The sequence below is a fragment of the Antrostomus carolinensis genome, unplaced genomic scaffold (assembly GCF_000700745.2).
Source record: "Antrostomus carolinensis isolate BGI_N321 unplaced genomic scaffold, ASM70074v2 scaffold9234, whole genome shotgun sequence".
Classification (NCBI taxonomy): Eukaryota; Metazoa; Chordata; class Aves; order Caprimulgiformes; family Caprimulgidae; genus Antrostomus; species Antrostomus carolinensis.
In genome coordinates this window covers 3155-25331 of record NW_010310080.1, presented here as the reverse complement: position 1 = coordinate 25331, position 22177 = coordinate 3155, and the positions used below count along the sequence as shown (strand labels likewise).

At 42.9% G+C, this 22177-nt stretch overlaps 1 protein-coding gene across 1 annotated transcript in view; it reads left to right on the top strand.

Moving 5' to 3' along the window:
* Positions 1–3931: 3931 nt before the first annotated feature.
* The window catches only part of LOC104523640 (protein Niban), a gene marked incomplete at its 5' end in the record, with an annotated part of 18525 nt that continues 279 nt past the window's right edge, over positions 3932–22177 (top strand). Inside the window, 9 exon segments of the mRNA XM_010166293.2 lie at positions 3932–4047; positions 10961–11065; positions 11160–11322; positions 12915–13102; positions 13359–13520; positions 16569–16679; positions 17281–17388; positions 19696–19807; positions 20713–22177. The exon segment at positions 20713–22177 is cut by the window's right edge and continues 4 nt beyond it. Of these exon segments, the coding sequence (XP_010164595.2) occupies positions 3932–4047; positions 10961–11065; positions 11160–11322; positions 12915–13102; positions 13359–13520; positions 16569–16679; positions 17281–17388; positions 19696–19807; positions 20713–22177 (2530 nt within the window).

Here is a 22177-nt window from a genome sequence, read left to right as displayed (position 1 = left end):
TCCAACCCCACCATGCTGGGATTCTGTGACATTCAGTCAACTTCACGTCTTTGTGTGGGAGTTGGACAAGGATGACCTACAACCACCGCTGCTCCAAGCTCCCCTAACATGCCCCACTTTCTACAAACAGTGGGAACAGATGCATCACCCATGAGAGGTGCCAGCCAGCTTTGTCGAAGGGGAGGGCGCTGCGAGGGTGTTCAGGAGACTGAAGCACACGTCGTCCTTTCTGCTGATGAACAATCGCTCCTGACACCACTGGGGTTTGCCACCTGCCCTGTTCGCAGCTGCAGCGTCTCCTTCCATCTCCCACGCACCGTCCTCTCTCTTGCACGCAAGCGGGGCTGCCCCAACAGCTCATTCCTTGTTTTCCTTGCTATGCCGTGGCATAACGGAGGTGGCTGCCAAGCCAGCAGCTGTCCTCTAGTCTTTTCATAAACTGCTAGATCTGATTTACAGAATCCCCGGCTCTTCCCTGCTGAAATCTCGGAGGATGTGCACTGCAGCTCCTTTCAGCTTGGGTACAATTCCCTTTTCTTGAGCTGTATCCCATGAATGTGCCTCTGTCCCGTGTGCCTTGCCAGCAGCTTCTGCACAGCCCAACGCTGGATGGATCTAGTTGTTCAGTGCATTATCACTGATGCAATCTTTTCCTCCTATGGAAAGTGAGAATGAATTTGCCTAAATTAAGCAGTTGTAGTCGCCTGTAAGGATAAAGCTTCCTTTCTCCTTTGAGCTGCTTTTGCACTAAGACTGCCATAATTGTGGTTTTTCTCCTATGTTTACCAGCATAGGAAAGAATGTGTGATTGGGATCTTATGGTACTTAACAGCTTGAGATTTTTCCCATGAACTGTTCAAATGAATATAGTTGGACTTTTAGCACCTTCTTCCCACTTCTCTATGGGGTTGAAGACAGTCAGAACAGAGAGAAAACACTCCCTTGAGCGTGGAGTTTCAAACTCGATGATCTTGATGTGCAGACTCTTGTCAGTACTGGTGCCTCATCATCTCAGCAGATCCAAGGTCCAGCCCTTTAGATGGTCTATTGTCCCTTTTGGTTAGGAGGGAGCACAGCTGTGAAAGAAGGAAAACATGTGAGTCATGATCGGAGGGTTGCGGGAGCTGCAGTTCTCCGTTCCTCCAGCCAAGCCCAGCCCCTTTTCTTGTCAAAATATTCAGAGCTTAATTTTGGGAGGATAAAAGCTTTCAGATGCAACGCTGCACTTAGTTTCTCAGGTGGAATACTCGATTCTTTCATTAAAGCTGCCATCCGAGGATGTTCTCTTGGCAGTGAACAGCCTGACTTATAACTCTTTTACTGATATTTTAGTATCACAGAATCACAGAATGTTGGGGATTGGAAGGGACCTCGAAAGATCATCCAGTCCAATCCCCCTGCCGGAGCAGGAACCTAAATGAGATCACAAGTACCCTGGTTTGTGACTGTTAAAAATGCTGTACATCACAGAGGTAGCAGTGAAGGCGTGGTTAGGATGTTACCTGGCTGGTTTTCTCCTGTTTGATCATCGTGTGAGCTTGAAGAAATTGTCTGATCTCTCTGGACCTCCAAATATCTGCTGAACAGGGACAGTACCTACCTCTCTGTCACTGAGAGAGTGTTTACTGCGCCTCAGTATGTATAACATACCTTCCTGAAGCAATTATTACACCCAGGGGAAACTCTGAAAGGGCAAATTCTGACATTTGGGCTCTTAGCAGATCTGAAACCTCATTGCCCGCCACGTAGAGATCTATACAGTGCTGTTCTCGAGCAGTAGCCAGGGCGAAGCATTGATGACATTAATTGTAGGTTTCTGTAGCTTTTGTTCTTGGGTAAAGCACACAGAGACATTTCAGGCGTTACTGTAGAGCTGTTAATCCTTCGTGTTTCCCATCATTTGTATAATCCCTGTGTTGCCCTTGGCATGTATGCAAGCCTCCTATAAAGCTTCTCTCTTTAGAAGTTTCATGAACAAGTCAACAAGAAGCGTCTCGCTTGACAGACAAGGCTTGAGAACTTACTCTGTGACTCTTCACATGACAATTGTTTGTACGCATCAGTATCTTTTAAAGCAGCATACTTACCTTTGAGAGAATTACCGTTCTCCTTCCCCCCTCCTTTCTTCCTTTTGTGTGCACAACAGGACTTCAGCTGGTCAAGGCTGCAAGTAGATAACCTTGAAGAAGGGACAATAAACCGTTGTCGTGGCTTTGTTTTTCCCTTAAGATGCTAATCCTCACAATAATCCTGGAGCTCTGGTTCATAGCAAAGACACAGCACTTGAATTCCTGAAGTATTTCAGTGGTGGTTTTTCTTCCTCAGGTTTGTCAAGCAGCCTGATTGCTCTAGGGAGCTTTTCCACCTTTTGAGGCAGAGGGATTGTTTCTCCCCAAATCGTGACAAACTAGTTCTGCTGTAAAACTGCTGTTGCAGCCTTAATTAGCTGTGGTTTTGTGCCCTCTCGTGTGAAGGAGAGTGTTGACCACAACTCTCTTGAAAGCATTCAGCAGTTTGGAAAGACCATGTCGCGGTGGGAAGAACTTGGCACTCAATATGAACGATCATCAAGCCTCCGTTTATTATGCTTTTGACTACAACTTATATACAGTTCTTAATGAGAGCATGCATATTCTGTAATTTAACTAATTAATTGGTCACTATCCTAAACGTCAACCCCTCCCCTAGCTCCTGATTCTTGGTTACTTACTCCCTTAAGTTCCCATGCCTTAGCTGACTGTAAGCATCCTGTTATCGTGTAGCAGCTGCAGTCAAGGACAGCGTGTCCTTACCACCCCAGCACTTCAGACTAGCAGAGTCCGACGTTTCCCAAAATCCTGGTCAGCCATCTACAGTATGTCTATGTGACCCTTGTCAGCTAACCAATCCTCAACAAGACCAGATTGCCTGAGATGTAAGGTCTGTTGCACCACTGGTTGTCCGGAGTTTGGAAGAGCAAACCAGCTCAGGCACTCCTCAAGATTTTCTGTGCTGTGGTCTCACTTGTACAACAGAGTGTCACCAGGCTATTGTTCTTGGGAAGAGCTACCATCTAGCAGCAGTAGCCGTGGACAATAACCAGATACTCCAGAGCTGTGGTTAAACATTCCTGAAATATTTAGGGAAAGCAGCACAACTTTGTCAGTAATTTTTGTGCTTAATTGGTATGAGCAGGGTGCTTACTTTGTCCAGGTCTGTTTTATTGTACGCCCATGAAAAATTGTGTTGATCATCAATTCCTTAATAAAACAAAGGAAATCAGACATAGTGCTGAGGGACATGGGTTAGTTGGGGACTTGTCAGTGTTGGGTTCATGATTGGACTTGGTGATCTTAAAGGGCTTTTCCAATCGAGGCAATTCTGGGATTCTGTGAAACAGAAGATTATTGGGGAGCATTAACTCAAGGTTTAGCAATTTATCAAGAACACACAACATGCTGCAATCAGCTGACTACCATTATCTTAAATTCTTCATTCTTATCTTAAAGAAGCAGAAGCTCCCAACTCTTGGCCCTGGTACATGCTGTCAAAGTCTTCCCATGTACATCTTGCATTGCTCATAGGTGTAAAGGCAAGGGATGAGCTTTCATATGTTGAGGACTGCCTCGACAGAGCGTGCCACAGCCAAGCCACGCTGCCATAAAACTCTTACTTTATCATGTGCTCCACAGCAACGCTTGCTGGTGTTGGTTTTACTCACCAGCTGAGGCAGGATGGCTTGTGATAGTTCATATGTGCAATGTGGTAGTTCAACATTATGCTTCAGTATCTTAATGAAAGCCCAAGGTCTTCAGACATTCAGATTTAGTAAATTATTTTAAAATATTACTGCTAGATGCACATGGAACAGGAAAATGGATCAAAACCAATGTATATTTTTTTCAAGATTATTTATGGGTAAATCCTTTGTGTTACGTTTTGTTTTCTTTAGATTTTCTCAAGCAGACCACATATGAAGTCAAAGCGTTCTTAGAAGCCATTCAGTTCTTCCGGCAGGAGAAAGGCCACTATGGGACGTGGGAAATGATAACTGGCAATGAAAAAGAGGTAAAAGAATGTCTTCCTGCTTTTTGTTGCCTTTGGGTATGGCAGCTCTGAGGACAGTGAAGGTTGTAAAACCTCCTGAGAAAATAATGGTATTTTTAAAGACAAAATCTAATAGGTAGAAATACCCAAGATTTCAAAACACCTCTGATATGTGACATTTCTCCTTTAATAAACCCCACTGTGAGTTTTTTACTAAAATACGAAAGAAAGTGTGCTGTGAACTGAAGTTGTTGTACGGTGCTGGGACATAGGGATGGCCACATTTCCACAACAGGCTGATACATCTACTTTAATTTTATGCCATGGTGAATGGTGAAATAAATTGGTGAATAAAGGCGGTGCCTAAAACAAGGCACTTGCTGACCTCTCACTACCGCATTTGCCACTGTTGATAGTTTTGGTAAATCAGTGAGGCCAAAAGCAACACGCACCAGACTCAGAAGACACAGTCAGCGGGCAGCAGATACTCACTAGCAGCTGTGTTTGGCTGTGCTCTGTTTTTCTACCTTTTCATGATGACTGTTTCTACCTGTTCGTGACAGATAAGATGCTTTTTTCTTGTGTTGCTATTACCTTTGTTACTAAACACAACAACTTCCCGTTGCTTGTGCTCTGATACCTCCAGATGCCACCATAAAAGAACAGAACAGCAACTAAACACAGATTTTGGAGAATCTCGTCATTTTGCTCTCCCCTGTTCTTTGGGAATGAAGCTTTTAGTCCTGAGCGGATTAACTAGTAGACCTACTTCTTGTGCCAGACTTCTGAAACAGAGTCTTGCATAGTAACAGTCACACTTAAACACCAAAAATGTGTGTAATTCAGTTCTTCAGAAATGAGAGGCTGAGCTTAGGGTCTGGGTCTGTATTTGGGCACCTGAGTGAGCAGCTTTGGAGCACTGATGGTAGCTGAAGTAGCTCCACCAATCCCTCTGGCATCACTCCAGATGTCTTTTAGTGCAATAGAGACATTATTTGGGCCCTGATTTATAAATTTTTTCCAAAGCACTGAGCGCTCAGCAGCAAATATTTACTTTAGTACCAGCTGCTGGGTGTTTTCCTTGATGAAATCTTGCTTCCCTTTGGGAAAATGGAAAAAAGCTTGATGGAGAGTTCACGATCTAGGGTTTTGTTTTAAGAAACCAGATCACAGAATCACAGAATGGTGGGGATTGGAAGGGACCTTGAAAGATCATCCAGTCCAACCCCCTGCCGGAGCAGGAACCTAAATGAGATCACACAGGAAGGCGTCCAGGCGGGTTTTGAATGTCTCCAGAGAAGGAGACTCCACACCCTCCCTGGGCAGCCTGTCCCAGGGCTCCGTCACCCTCACTGGAAAGAAGTTTCTTCTCAAGTTTAAGCAGAACCTCCTGTGTTCCAGCTCACACCCATTGCCCCTTTGGCAATTGTCCCCATTGTTCTTTTAGAAGTCTACCTTTGAAATGCTGAAAAATGTGGAAACTGGAAAAGAATCTATAAATAGTGTCTTTCCCAGTACCATCATATCAGGGTTTGAAGTTTCCTGCTAACACCTGATAATAAATTCCTTAGCATAAGGAGTTCCATCCTGCCAGTGGAGGGAACAAGAGTTTTTCTCTTCTCCCCTCCTCCCTCAAGTTATGGAGCTATTGTAGTGCTAGTTTCATTTTATCTTTTATTTTTCCCATTGCTTGCCAACTACTTACTCATAACCCATATACCTCAAGAGAACTGTAATCAGAAGACATCCAGACTAGTTATGCTATTATCTTCTCAGTAATAATTCATTCTCTAAGTATAGTGTGTTCTCATGCCTGCTTTGACCAAATACAGTAATTATTTTAGGCAAATATCCAAGCTAAGTGAATGCTTTGGAACAAGTAAGCTACAATTTGTTGCTGTAAAAATCTCTGCAGAATGCCAATAAATATATTCCTTGACTTTCATTTATAATGACAGAGTCTCTGCAGCGTTAGCTCACGCAGTTCTGCCTAGATGTAATATTAGCAAGTACCCAGTTACTCGGCTGAAGACCTACGACATTTTTTTCATGTCATAAAAGTTCTTTTTCCTGGTTTTGTTTTTGTTCTATTTAATGTTTTGTTACTAACACAGGATAAATTCAGTTGGAGATGGTATTTCTGTAAGTGTGTGCTGAAATACAGAGTTAAAACCAGGACGTTTTTTACAATGCTTGTTACAAGCAACAATACAGCCACATAGTGAGAGCGCTACAACACCCTGATTTTAGACTAGAATAACTCCATTGAGCAGTACTGCATGAATGGAGAAATAATATATTGGTAAATCAAGGACAGCTGAATAAGGGATGAAAAAACCCCAAACTCCTGCAGTGCACCTTTCAGTACAGCAATAGAAAGCCAAGCCAGCAGTCCTAAAGATGTTTCCAGAGAGCTCAGATTCTTTGGGATTCATTTGATCCGTTGTCACTTTTATTATTTGATCTGTGATGCTCCAGTATGGGTTATTCATGAGATTTTTTTAAGTGACTTCATTAGTTTAGGACATGAATGAGTCAATTGGTTTTGACAGGTATTTGAGTCAGCACAGCTAAATTCGAATGGTGCTGTGGCATGATCTGTAAGTGCTTAAGTTATCATAGTGTATTTCATATTACAGGTATATTAATAAGTAGGGTATTCATAGAATCATAGAATGGTTTGGATTGGAAGGGACCTTAAAGATCATCTAGTTCCAATCCCCCCTGCCATCAGCAGGGACACCTTCCACTAGACCAGGTTGCTCAAAGCCTCATCCAGCCTGGCCTTGAACACTTCCAGGGCGGGGGCATCTACAACTTCCTTGGGCAACCTTTGTATGTATTGTATGTATTGTATGTTATATTTCTGTAGGGGCTGTCTTATGCCCAGGAGGTTCTCTGCAGGACCAATCAGGTTTTACACGGCGTGTCACGCAGTCAGAGTCATTTCTTACTTACTTTTATTGTCTAAATTCCTACCATTTTCCTATGGTGTTGTTGGTACATGCCCAAAATCCACTCAGGCAGCTGTAATATGTGAGGTTGAATGTCAGGAAGCACTGGCACAGATGGATGACATGATTGGAAAACACTGGCACAACGAAGATGTGAAGTTGAGGGGTGGTTTTGCACTCTGTGTTGGCTCAGCCAGCAACTGGGTGCCTCAGGATCCTTGAATGAGGACTGTGCTGGGCTGACATCGGAGTGAGGAAAAGAGCTGGGTTCAAAACTGCATCACTTAGTAAAAACTGTTCAAGCCCCACTGTAGGGGGAAGGGCTCTGTACTCCTTCTCCTGGAGAAAAAGAGGCTGAGGGGAGACCTTCTGGCTCTCTCCAACTCCCTGAAAGGAGGGTGGAGAGAGGTGGGGATGGGTCTGTTCAACCAAGGACCAAGGGACAGGACAAGAGGAAATGGGCTCCAGTTGTGTCCAGGGCAGTTGAGATGGGATGTGAGGAAGAATTTCTTTGCTGAAAGGGTTCTGAGGCATTGGAAGGGGTTGGCCAGGGCAGTGGTGGAGTCCCCATCCCTGGAGGGATTGAAGAGTCGTGTAGACACAGTGCTGAGGGACATGGTTTAGTCGGGGACTTGTCAGTGTTGGGTTCATGGTTGGACTTGATGATCTTAAAGGGCTTTTCCAGTCTGGGCAGTTCTGGGATTCTGTACTTTGTCTGTGAGATTTCACTGAAACTGTTGAGCAAGCCAGTAATCCTTTTACCCAGAGTACATGAGAAATGTACAGAACCTAAACACGCGTTCTGTCTGTTTTTTAAAGGGTTACTATGTCTCTCTGTGATTTGCAGGATAGCCACTGCACTTCATAGCTTTCAAGAGGCTGTGGACAACCTCGTATGTGCTGTACAGACAGGAGAGATGAAAAGCCTTGATGAAAGGGTTGCGTGCTGTTCTGTATAGCACAGGCACGATAGTGTTACCTCTGTCATCAGAAATTGGCAGCCGTGCATCTGTAACTGTGGGCCAGTACAAACATACCTGGGCAAGATCTCTGAGCAGAAAACGACCATGTCCTGAAGTAAAAGATGTCTCTCCCTGCTCTGAATCATAAGGATGAGTAATGGTGGAACTAAACACAGGACTGAGGTCTTGAGTTCCAAATTGAGATGCTTAAGTAGAGAAATTCAAGAATCCAGCACATATCTCCAGCAGTGATAGATGGCTCCATAGAAAATGTGTTCAGAGACCTGAGATCACAAAGAAATAGGAATAGAGCAGGTCCCGTGATGAAGTGCCTCTCTCTGATTGCATAGTTTGCCTTGTTGGCCAACAGCAAGAGGAAAGTGCAGGAGCAAGAGAGATCTTGTGGCTTTCTCAGGCCAGAGATACAGTGTCCATAAATAAAACATGGAGAGGAAAGCCTAGACTCTCAAAACCAGGTGTGTGGCTATAACTCTGTGTATTTATTGCCAGCTTGGTGCATCTAAGTAGGATGGGCAAGAAGGAAGTTGTAGTTTAGGTCTAAGCAGAGGAGGTGAAAAGCCTGACAGAGTGTGTGATTCTGAAGAAAATTTCTGAAATGGGTGCAGGTGAATGAAATCAGGGATCCCTCTCACAGCGTTTCATTCTGTCTGTGTGGAAGAAGCCAGACTTAGATGGTTCTTCTGTACAAAGCTGGGTTATGCTGTCAAGAGAACAACAGAACCAGAGAATAATGTAGTTAAAAGGAGATCTGTGGAGGTTATCTGGCCCAATCCCCCACCAAAAGCACAGCCAACTTTGGGAGATTTGTGCAGTTGAGTTCTGAAGATATCCAAGACTGCCTGACTTGTTCCCATGACTGCCCTCATGGTGAAAAGTATTTCTTCATAGCTAATTACTATTTCCCCTGTTGCTCCTTGTAGCTGTTGCTTTCTTCCTTTCCCTGTGCATTTCCAAGGAAAGTCTGGCTCTGTCTGCCCAACAACCTCCTTTATGTGCTTGGAGACAGCAATAAGGTCTCCCCTGAGCCTTATCATCCTAAAGCTGAGCTAACCCAGTTCCCTCCACCTCTCCTCACATGTCATGTGCTCTGTCCCCTGACCATCATGGTGGCCTCTGCTGGACTCACTCCAGTGTGTCTTGTACTGGGGAGCCCAAAACGGGACACTTCTGTTGCCATCTAAGTGCTGAATAGAGGGGAACATTCTCGTCCCTCAACCCGCTGTTGCCCTTTGCTGCGAGGCCACCCTGCAGACTGATGGTGACTTTCTTGTCCACCGAGATGCCCACATCCTTTCCTGCACAACTGCTTTCCAGCCAGTTGTTGCCAGCCTATACTGGTGCATGGGACTGTTCCATCCCAGATGTCGGACTGTGCATTTGCTTTTGCTGAACTTCATGAGGTTTTTGTCCACCCATTTCTTCAGCCCATCTAGGTCTCTCTGAATAGCAGCCTTGCTTGCCAGCGTATTGACCACTCCCCCAAATTGGTATCATCTGTATTCCCAGTCCAATGTCTTTTCTTCCTAATTGGAACCATCTGCAAGACCAAGCTGCCAGCTGGATGCTGGGATCAGAGAGGTTGATGCATCTCTTCTACAACCACTGAACCCTGTTTCAAAGTGAAAACGTTCTTGAGGGAGAAGAGTACTCCGTGTCAATTTGGAAAAACAGAGCAATGCTAGACCAACAATATACTTACAGAAATCATCACAGAATGGGGCAGGGATACCTCTTCCTCAGTTTCCTCACATTCCATCACAAATGCCTGAGGAGTAGGAGTCCCTTTGACACTTTTCTTCCCCCGCTTTCTGCTGTGCCGCACCTTTGTCACAGAATATCTTCTTAGGTTTTATATTTCATATAATTTTTGTTCAGGAATCGGGAGGTGTTGGGAGGAGACTTTAATGTATATGAATTCTACAATGTGAAAGTTTTACTGGTTTTAGACCAGCGTAGTTGTCTTTTACTGACAAAAGTAATTGCTTATAAAGTTTTTCACAAACTCCAACAGCTATTTATTTTATCCCTTTTGCCTCAGGGTTAAGCTGGAAGTAATGAATCTTTTGGATCATGTTACATATTTTTGAAACAAAACAAACCAACAGATAGAGCGGAATTATTTGATACACAGATTAGCCATCTGGATTCCATTTCTGTCCTATATTCTGTTTTTCCTGGAATCTCCTTTCTTGTTTGAATTGTAAAGTTGATGCTCACCTGAAATCGTGCTAGAGATCCACATTGGTACAGTCATATATTTTTTTTTTTTTTTTGCCAATTATCTTCCTATTAGAAGCATCTAATTACTTAAGTAATTAGTAAGCATTTAATTACTTAAGTCTGATTACTTTCTTAAACAATTTCTCCTCAACGATACCTCCTCTTGGAGAGTGTGAGCATCCCAGAAGAAGGTCAGTTTGAGGAAGCAGCAGTTAGCAAACCAACTTTTCAGATATTTTTGGTCTGGTGGCTCAGTTGGTATCAATCATTTTAGCTCCATTGATTTGCACTTGGCAGTTTCATAACAACATGCAGGAAATTTTAATGGGTGTCTTAGTTCAGCATCTGAGTTCATCTGTTGCCAGTTGTTGCATGGTTTCTCCAAGTCTTTCAGTGAAAAATACTTCAAATGAATCATAGAATCACAGAATGGTTTGGGTTGGAAGGGACCTTAAAGCTCATCCAGTTCCAACCCCCCTGCCAGCAGCAGGGACACCTTCCACTAGACCAGGTTGCTCAAAGCCTCATCAAGCCTGGCCTTGAACACTTCCAGGGAGGAGCAGCCACAGCTTCTCTGGGCAACCTGTTCCAAATGCATGGATCTTCCCTCAGTCAGGCACACCTAGTATTTTAAATCCGGTCTTCCTGGCAACCTGGGACAGCTAAACCATTCTGTATTTGAGCTGCCTGTGTGTGCGCATCACTGTGATGTGTGTGCTCAGTTTTCAGATGAAGAACGGTGTGTGAACATATCATTTTAATCTTCTGACCATATAGATCCTGAGCAACCTTGTGATGGAGGAACTCCTGCCTAACCTTCAGACGATGATCCTGCCTAAAATGAAAGGGAAGAGGAATGATAGGAAGCGGGCCTGGTTTGGTGTAAGTGCTGATATTTGCAGAGCAGTTGTTTCTCATAACAGGTGTCTGTGTCTGCTGATTCTGATCTATGCTTCTTAATTTAATTTGGCTTTAGATCGTAGAAGAAACTTACAGCTTAGTCCAGCAGCAGGTGTCAGAAGGATTAAGTACCTTGAAAGAAGAATGCAGAGATCTTGCAAAAACTCTGGAAGGAACCATTCGCTCAGACATGGATCAGATTCTGAACTCCAAGAACTTCTTAGCTGGAAAAATCAAAGGTTAGTGGAGGAACAACTGTGTTTTGGAGCAAATTTTTTAATGTTTCCCATTGTGTTGCTCAAATAACCAAATGTCATTGTTTTGAAATCCTCATGTGTTTTATAAAATCCAGCTGGAGGCACTGATTTTCAGCAAACAAATGCTTTGAGCTTCTTCTGCCTTTGATGGGAAGTGATACCTGTGGCTGCTCTGTCTGTGAAAATACCAGGTATTCTCCAGTCCGAGCTAGAGCTGACAGGTTTTGAGTATCCTGATTAGAGTTGCTCGTTCTGCTTTCATTTTTCACTTGGACAGCCTTATGTAATGAAGACACAGGTCACATGAGCATAATTAAAAGTGTACTGGTTTTGACCTGATGTCTAGGAATGGGCCACAAAACCAGGTTCTGCTTATGTGACAAAGTCATAGGCTACAAAAGAATACTTAAACCAAAGGGCTTCGTAGGTGGTTTTAAACTAAGGTGAGGTAATTATAATTTTGCTGTGAATATAAAAATGAGTGTAAAAAGTAGGTGTGATGGTTGCAGTCCTTTGTTTAGCAGCCAAACACAGCTGCTTGCTCACACTCCCCCCTTTAGGGAATAGTAAGGGTAAAAATGAGAAAATTCATGGGTAGAGATAAAAACAGTTTACTAGTTGAAATAAAATAATAATAATAACAATAATAACAGACTACACAAATGAGTGATGCCCAGTGCAGTTGCTCACCACCCACTGACCGATGCCCAGCCTGTCCCAGCCAGCGATCCCAGAGCAGAGACAGTCCCCAAACCCAAACCCTGGAAGAACGAGAGCCTGAGCAATCCCAAAGAGAGTCCTTCCACTTTCCACTTCATTAATATACTGAACATGACATAATATGAGATGGAATATCTCACTGGCACATCCAAATATCAGTTTGGGTTTGCTAATTACTACACTTCCCTCCTCTAGTCGTTTGCACTTGCAAAGCAGCAAAACACCAAGACCTTGGATTTCCAGCAGCTAGTACGTTACCAACGTTCTTCTCATAACCAATCCCACACTGAAACCAAAACACAGCACTGTTCGAGCTACTAAGAAGAAAATTAACTGTATCACAGCAAAACCAGGACATCATGCAAAACATCAGCTGACCTTGCTTAATCTAGCAAATAAATAGATAGCTGAGAATTTAGGAGCTGTTTTGATAAAACTCAGGATGTTCTGTTAATAGTCTTACATACCAGACTAGGATGCTTTCAGTGAACTGTAGAGTCCCAAGTTCAGGTTACTCCTTACAGAGTCACCGTGGCCATGCTCCATGCAAACCTCCCAGTGTGAATCAATGCTGACAGCTTCCCTTTCATCTGCTCTCACAGTGTCCCCAGGCTGCTAGCATTTGGTTAGGTGGGGCATGGGAAAAGATGCTCCATTGTCACTCTATAAAACTATAAACTCTCCTTTCATCACCCTCATTGTCTTTGTGGAGGTGTGACTCCAGGGAAAAATATAGAAGCATTTAATTCATTGTAAAGTAGATCAGTTCAGATTACTTTTTTCACTACATCTCTGAGTAGGTTAAATTGTATTTATGAAAAAGTAGCTTACTGCTGTATTGTCTGGCACTCCAGCCACTGTTTCTGAGTCTGCCCAGAAGTGCTGCACAGAAAATATCCAGCCGTTTCTCGCATCCATATTGGAGGAGCTCATGGGTCCAGTGAGTTCTGGATTCACTGAAGTCCGCTCACTTTTTGATAAAGAAGTTAATGAAATCATCCAGGACTTCCAGAAGACAAATGATACCACAAAGCTAAAGGAGGTAAGACAAAAATATATTTGGAGCCTTTGATATTAGCATTAAGATCTTCTAGCTAGAACTTGGCTAACAACAGCGTTTGCTTTCCCAGGGGCTAGTATGTTAGCGCTTGGTTTTATCATTTAGAAAGTCTTGTGGTATTTGTGCAACTAGAGTTTAGATAGCAGAATTTTTTTTAGAGCCACTGTTACATTCTCTATTAAAAATTTACCTCTGGTTGCTTTCTCTCAAAACCTGTTCTTCCTGCACTGGAATGCAGAACGTGGATCAGCTTATGAACCTACCATTCAACTCTGTGAAAATGGAACCCTGCTATGTGAAAGTGAACCTCCTCCAGGAGCTCCTTCAAGACCTCAAGAGTCGCTTCAAGGTCTATCACATAGATTTTGTGATTCAGAGGACACAGAACTTCATGCAAGAGGTACTGTGAGATCTCGTTTTTCCTCCTGGGAGAACAGGTTAGGTTTGTCCTTCTAATCTGCTTCAAAGTAATCTTGATTAAAAGCTGTGCAAGAGTCCCAGAATATCTCTCAATCAAAGTACAGATAACACTGTAAAACAAAACCTAAGAAAATCACAGCTAGAAGCTGTTTGACATTTGTATTTGTGAGGCTGCATGTGTGTGAGTCTTTCAGCGAGGCACAAAAATTCTGGATGGATCATCTCTTCCCCTGAACTTTCATATTCTGAGTTTTCAGTGTCTCAGCACCAGAGAAAGTTGTGCTTGAAACCAACAGGGTGGCTAAAATCTACCTGATTTCCATTCTGAAGAGTTAATTTTTCAGAAAGAGTCTTAAATATATTTTACCAAAATGGAATGTCTCCTCCTTCATAGTTTATTTTCTCATTATTATAAAGAAAGTCCATTAATGTTAGAAACCAGCAATTACTTGGACACAGGTGACATCTCAGGATGTAGCTGCATGTAGGTGCTCAAACCAACTGCACTTCTCATGGGAATGGTTGAAGTGACTGCATCATTTCAGATGAAAAATGTGCTCCACCTCCTTTTCCCCTCTTGTGTCTATTGATACAGGCGATAATTTTGCTTTGCTTTTATTTCTTCTGGATGCCTGGCCAGAAATCTATTAGGAGCTGGCCAGTAGACTTCTTTTGATTGCCAGATCACAAGGCAGATTGGGCCTTGTAATCTTGTGTTGAATCCTGTGATTTTAATCCATAGTTGAGAAACTAAACAGTTTAGTTGGTAATCTTGTGAAATGGAACTGGTCCAGTTCTGTGGAGTGGGAGTTATGGATATGGAAAGTGAGTCTCTAGCACAGACAGTGCTGGGATAGGGTTTTCCTAAAAGCAGCTCTTCTAAGTACAGTCATGATCAGCAGCCAAAGAATTATTCAGAAATAAAACTCTGATTTCATGTTTGAGTCTTTCAGGGAGAAACATTCCAAAATGCTGCCAAATAGAAAGTCTTCCAGTGAGAGAAGACCGTAAGTCAAGACAAAGAAGTAGACAGAAAATAGATCTCATACAAACCCAATGTTGTGGGGTTTTGTTTTTTTTTCTGAACAGAACACGAGTCAAAATTCACAATAAGTAAGTTAAAGCCCAAGTTGTTCTAAAAATGCTGCTATTGCTTTTCTCTCTTTAAAAGGCTGGTATTTTTCCCATAAAAATAGTAGTTTCCCTTTGTGTCCGTGGACATTTATTTTATTAATGAGGAAGATCAGACATGTCTATGCTTGCGTAAGCTTAACGTAAAAAACAGCATTTGTTTTAGGTCTTACCTCGGGTGGGGCTGGAGCAGGATTCTTTGGTTTGGGACTTGGCATCCTCTAGTGGCCAGTTGTAGGAAATTTGGGAGCACACTGCTCAGCTGGCATAAATAAAGCAGCTTTAGTGACTTCACTAGAACTACGCCAATTTATTATTTGCTTCAAATAAAAATTGAAAGAAAAAGCGAGTGGTTCATCTTTTAATGAGCCTCAGACTTACCTCTACGCTGATCTTGTCTTTTCCTTGTATCCAAGGTCTTGTAGTGCGTGAGCCTTTACTGTGCAGCCTTCTGATGCTCACACAGATTGAGTAAACCTCCATCTTCCTCATTTCCATTCATAAATACTGTCTGCATAGTCCAATCCTACAATATCTGCAATATAGATAAAATACTGATAGATAAAATATCAATAAAAATCAACCTTTCAACATTTGTCTCTGCATACAATCATAGACTGGTTTGGGTTGGGAGGGGCCTTAAAGCTCATCCAGTTCCAACCCCCCTGCCATCAGCAGGGACACCTTCCACTAGACCAGGTTGCTCAAAGCCTCATCCAGCCTGGCCTTGAACACTTCCAGGGAGGAGCAGCCACATATTTCATTCATGAAAACATTACTAGCCAAGGAGGAATTAAAAGCATGTCTTATCCCTAAGGATGTAGGTATTCGCTTACAATCTACAAGAAGGCCTCTATAGTATATGGCTGTCTATGTATGTCAACTGGGATGGTCCCAGGTGATGCAGAGGAAGACCTGGCTGTATGGACAGCGTCCCTGTACTTCTCCAAAAAGAATAGAGTAAAATTGGAGTGGAAACACTTAGCTAAAAAAGACAAAACCTCATTAAGTAGATGTAATAACTGCTTGTAGGACTGTTTTTCTGAAATATCTTTTCCAAGTAGGGGGTTTAATATTTATAATGAATCTCTGGATAACCTGAAAATATGGCAAATACCAGCCTAACATAATAATGTGAGAAATTACTGGACTCTTATGTGATTTTTGCTGATAATGATTTGTATTATAAGGAAAGCTACTGATTAATTACTTAAAAAAAAATTATCTGCAGTATTAATGATTAAGATCATTAGAATCTGGTGGAGTCAGTGGGAGTTTTATTACTAGGGATAATGAGTTTTGTCTGTAGCCTTTTTATATAGATGATGGATTCCACTTTTTGTCTTTGTCACCATCAGTTTGGGTGGTGACATGAGATGAAATCTATACGAGAAAGCTATGATAGCACAATGATATCAAGGCTTAATTTTCTTTATTTATTGCAACACTTCTGTGCATGTTGGCCTTCAGAGAACTGAAATACAGCAGAAAATTTTTGGACAATATATCTGAAGCTACTCTAAGTAAGTTTTGCTGATACAGTTATTTGTTTAGTTACATTAGCAGACTTCCCAGTATTGACCTGGCTGTAAACTCAAGATAGAAGCTGAGGTAGTTTCATTTTCTTATTCTCTTGCATTAGATAATCTTCTTTTTGGTTTCCAGTTCCAAAATTGAGTGTTGCAATCTAAACTAAACAAGGCTTTTCTTCCCCTTCCACAACCATTTCAAGTACTTGAATACAATATATATTGCTTTTCGGCCCCTTATTCTTGCTCTCTTTCACCTTATCAAAAATACAATTCAAGTTCACAGTTACATTTATTATGCTTCTTTTCTTTATGTAGGAATTTTGTGTTACTGGTTTTTAACAGATTTTTTTAATTACTGTTTTTAGCTGATGGAAAATGCAGTTTATACTTTTGAGCAGCTGTTCTCTCCAAGTCACCAGGCAGACTCAGCCAAAGTTGCAACAACCATGGAGAAAGTCAAGCTGAGAGTACTGAAGGTAAATGTAATGTAGCAGCATTTGCACAGGAAGGTTCTGCCTTTTTGAGAACGTATTTTATGTGAATTTATGTCAGTGTTTGAAAGATGATCAGTATCTCTTACCATCCAGCTGTAAATACAGATTTGGTGGCACTTGGCAAACTTGCTCATTTTGGGGGGTAAAACCTAGTTCTGGGCAGACACTTGTAAAAGTATTTACATGTGCAGTCCTTTTAACTGTGATTAAATCAGCTGGAGATGGTGCTGTGGGTCTGGGTGAGTAAGTTTTTATTAGCTTTATAATTAGCCTGCCCCTAGAATTCATGACTCTTAGAAAAGGCAGTGCTGAAATAGCTGGAGAGAGCAATCAGGGGGCTGTTTCTAGCCTAGGCAGAAAAAAAATGAAGGGAAAGTTTTTAGAAAACTAGATTTTAAGAGTATTTTTGTAAAATCTGGAATAACCTGCATGGGAATTCAAACCCCTCAGTGTGTCTGTGATGTGGTATCCTTTGGGATTCTCCCATCACCAGTTAGGGGATAAGAAGAACCAGTTCCTCCTACGAGGGATTAATAACCCCAAACACATTTGGGCTTGTTTCTCTTTTTGTCTGTTTTGACAGCAATATGATTATGACAGCAGCACTATCCGGAAGAAGATATTTGAAGAAGCACTGGTACAGATTACTTTGCCCACAATGCAGAAGACACTGGCTTCAGTGTGCAAACCGGTACGTTTCTGTGATTAAAAAAAAATGACAATAATAAAAGGCAGGGAAGGATTAGCACCTTGGCAGTAAATTCTTAACTCTGTAAAGCTGTTTTCTCTCAGAGAGTCGTGCAGATTGGCAGCCTGCTTGGCCAAATGATGCTTTGATTTGCCGGTTCATGGATTGGGTAGATGTGGAGCATAGGGAAGATTCCAGGAAGAAGGGAAACTGTATACACAGCTTGCTTTCTCAGAGATAGCTGCAGACCTTTGCACATCCCCGTTTCATTTCTTCCCCTGAGATGTCAAATCCCTTCAGACTGGACTCCTTGTGGCAGTGATTGCTTATGAGCTTCTGCTTGTGTTCAGCAGCCATGCTGTAGGCTGAAATTCATTCTGTGGGGAGGGCACTTTCCTCTTCAGCAGCACCCTGAGGCACAGCTGTGACCATCCACAGCCTCTGCTGACCACCTCCTTCAAAGCCAAATGCCTACTGGGGCAGCAGGAGCAGCAAGCAGACAGGCCATGCACTGGCTTGCACTGATTTTAAATAGAAGTAATTGCGTCAACAATCAGGAAACAAACAGAGAGAGACATGCTCTCTTGCCCTTCATCATATGGGTAGCTCAGTACTCAGCAAATGCGGCTATCAGAGTTTTGTGGAGATGTTATCAGCGTGGCTGCGTCAGGGGCCAGTTGGAATGCTGCTCACCTTGGAGCCCCATCACAAGAGAGACTTGGAGCAGCTAGAACAAGTCCAGAGGAGGCCACCAGGATGATCCGAGGGCTGGAGCAGCTCTGCTGTGAGGACAGGCTGAGAGAGTTGGGGCTGTTCAGCCTGGAGAAGAGAAGGCTCCGGGGAGATCTTATAGCGGCCTCCCAGTACCTGAAGGGGCTCCAAGAAAGCTGGGGAAGGACTTTTCATAAGGGCAGTTAATGACAAAACAAGGGGAAATGGGTTTAAGCTGAAAGAGGGGAGGTTTAGATGAGATATTAGGAAGAAGCTCTTCACTGTGAGGGTGGTCAGACACTGGAACAGGTTGCCCAAGGAAGCTGTGGCTGCTCCTCCCTGGAAGTGTTGAAGGCCAGGCTGGATGAGGCTTTGAGCAACGTGGTCTAGTGGAAGGTGTCCCTGCTGATGGCAGGGGGGGTGGAACTGGATGAGCTTTAAGGGCCCTTCCAACCCAAACCATTCTATGATGATTTCCATTCTATGATTCTGTGAAAATAAACAGTCTGTACCCTTCTCAAGCCCATCCATATCCTCTTGCACTTAAACTCCAGCTGCTGCAATATGACTGCCCAAAGCCATCCCAGCCTCTCTGCCTTTGGTTTCCCTCGATGTTCATCAGTTCCCGGAGGCTGTAAGCTCTCACCCATGGTGTGCTGCTCTTGCTGACCCTCTCCAGCTTGTTTCGGTTTCAGAAACAAGTCTAAAACGGAGTGTTTTGCCAAGTTATGCTTGCGAGTCTTTTAATATGGATTATTGAAACTTACAACTTTCAAAAGTTTATTTAAAATCACTCTCTTCTGTATGTCACTCTACTTTCTTTACTACCCCCAACATAATAGTCTCCTGTGGAGTGTCAGCAGTGCCTTTAAGACACTGCCTACGCACAGGGGCAGGCATTTCATCACCCTGACTGTATGTAGAGAGGGTGGAGTCCCACCTCGTGTCTCTGTCATACAGGACGGAGGAAGCAGGGGTGATGCAAACTTCCCACAGGTCCTTTCTGTTTAATTTCCCACAAGCTTTTTGCGTTTGTGCCTCTGCAGGAATGAGCAGCAACTGTGTGGCACAGTTGACGTGCCCAGTCAAGTCTTGACCTGATGTTTGTGTGTAGGCACCTCTTCTAGAAGTGGGCAGAGATCACTTGATTTACTTTTTATAGACCATCAAGCAGCTGCTCGGTGATAATGACTCAATAATTGTCTAGACAGCCTATTGCATATAAATAGGTATATTACACACCTAGTAGAAAAACAAAACCAAACCCTGTATCTCCCGTGCTCGCTGTGGATTTGCCTCCTTGGACAAACGGTGAGGGAGGTATTTCCTCACCAGCTCTTTATGTCAGAGTTGTTTATTATTGTGCAGATGGCAATGATCTATAGTGCTTTTAAATGTAATCGTAGTGCAAGAATACTGTTTTGATAAGTGCATGATAAATGGTAAACATACATAGTTCATTTGGTCATAGTTCAAAGAGTTCACCTCCAGGAGCTTTGCAAGGCCTGCTAGATGGCACCTCCAAGGTGCTCTGTTGAAGTAGGACTCTCAGAATCTCTCATTTTTATCTGTGTGTTCCTTTCTTCTCTCTCTGCACAGGAGCTGCAGAAATACGAGCAGTTCATTTTTGCTGATTACACTAGCGTGATTCAAGTAGAGAATGTGTATGAAGAGATTTTATATCAGACACTGCTGGAAGAAACCCTGAAAGGTGAGAACGTTCTCGGGGTGACGATAATAACATCTCAGCCATTGGGCTGTGAGCTCTTGCTTCAGAGCTTCCCAGGGTCCCAGCCTGGCTGTTTCAGACCCAGGTCCCACTTTCCCAAAGTCTGGGGGATATGATGCTACAGTGTTTTCAAAGATGAATTATGGGGCAACTTTACTAAACCTGGGAAACTCCAAGTGCTAGCTTGGCACGAGCCTGTTTCCAACAAAATGTAATTATGCCAGCTTCATTTTATCTTGATTCCCTGGGCCAGGGAGTGAAGTTATGCTCTTATTTGCAAAGACTTGGTGATATCTAATGGCAGCAAAAATTAATTTCCCCAAATGAAATGTACTGCTGGATGCAGTTTCCAGTACATCACTGATGCCAGTGCAGCACTCCCTGCAGATCTCTCTGCTTCTGCATCAGAAAACTAAACTGTTCTTGATGGCATATATAAATATATAAAATACTTGTATCTCTCTGGATCTGTCTATACCCTAGATAAAAGACAAGCTCCTGTATTGCACAGTAAGTTTTAATAAACTCTCTTTGGCATTACTGTTCAAAAATATCAGAATAATAATTAATGTAACGAGCACACTTTTATTCATATATTCAGTGTAAATACTTCTGCACTGAAACATTATCTTTGTGCTTTTCAGGTCCTCTAGTAGTTTTTATTATAGCAATGCTTAGATCAATATTGAAGTGTCATTATTCAAAAGAGAGAAAATCTCCCCCTCCCACCAAAGAGATGTAAACTAAAAAAACAAGTTGAAAATGAAAATTACTGTTGTCTGTAATATCAAAATGTATGACATTAAAAATTGGGGAAAACGGTGTACTTTCTTCAAGGTACCTCTGTCAGTTTTTCCAAACCAGTTTGATCTTTCTGTTGTATTTAGTGATAAAAGAAGCTGCCATTATGAAGAAGCACAACCTCTTTGAAGATAACTTGAATTTGCCCTGTGAAAGCGTGTCCAGCTTAACAGACCTGAAGACCCCTTCGGGATCAGCACAGACCACTCCTGCGAAGAAGCCTTCCACCGCCCGAGCCGAGACGTCGGACACTGAAACTCAAAGTGAGGAAACGCTCTTTGTGACAGAAAAAATTTCATGGGAGAAGGATGCCGATGATAGGAAGTCGTCAGACAAAGAGCCAGTCCCTTCTGTTAATGGAGCTGGTGATCAGGCAAGCAAAAGTGAAGAAGTGGTCATTACAGACATCAGTGAAAAACAGGAGTCCCTTCCAGCTACCCTTACAAAACAAGAAGTTGCAGAGGTAAAAAGTGCCTTGGAGAATAAAGACACGGTGAAAGTAGAGTGTGTAGTGAACACTGAGAAAGAGCTTAAGACACAACAAGAAACTGTGGAGGAAAAAGTAGCTTCTGGCACTGAAACTGCAGTGAAAGAGTTTGGAGGCAGCCCTAAAAAAGAACTTACCGTACATGAAGGAGCAGTGGAGGAACAAGAGGTGACTTCTGAGAGTCAAACAGCAACAGATGCCGCGTTTGTCAGTGGCACTGAAAAAGAAAGCAAAGCACAGGAAGAAGCTGCTGAGATAAAGCTGACTCCCCTACATGATAATGTAACAGAAGCAGAGATTTTAGGGAATGCTGAAAATAAAATCAAGGTAGAAAAAGAAATTACAGAAGAATTATCTCAGAGTGAAAATGTGGGAGGAACAGGGTTTGAAAAGGATACTGAAAAAGAAAGCAATGACCAAGGAGTGAATGGTGATACAAGGGATGCTTCCCAGGATGAAAACACAGGGAAAGGAGGGTTTGGGGATAATCCTGAAAAAGAAAGCAAGTCAGAGGAAAAGAGTTGTAAATCCCCTGATGATGTCAATGAGATAAGGAGTTTGCTGATGGTAACGGTGGAGATACCAGCAGATACGCCAGTTGAGAACATAAAGGAGATGTGTGAAGGTGAGATATTAAAGTTGCAGGAGCAGAACAAAGGGAACGACGAGTTGAGCGAAATGGCTGCAGCAGAAATTCAAGTGAGCCAGACAATGGTGAATAAAGATGCAGCAGAACACGTGGAGCTCGAGCAGGACCGACCCTCTTCATCTAGTTTGGGGACAGATGGTACGAATTCAGTAAAGGTGTCCGAAGGGCCCTGCAAAATGGCACAAGCAGAATGGCTGGTGGAAAGCTCAGATGTGGCTCAGGAGGCAAAGGCAGCGGTGGAGACCAAGCAAAGCGTTTGGTACACAGGGGTGGGAAGCTGCGGCAGTGACAGAGTGCAGCCAGACGAACACACTGGAAATGTGTCTGAAGGCAAAAGATTGGATGGGGAGGAAGGAGGAGCAGGGAATAGCCATGCTGTCCCGCTGCAGGTAGGGACTGAGAACTTTTTTCGTGA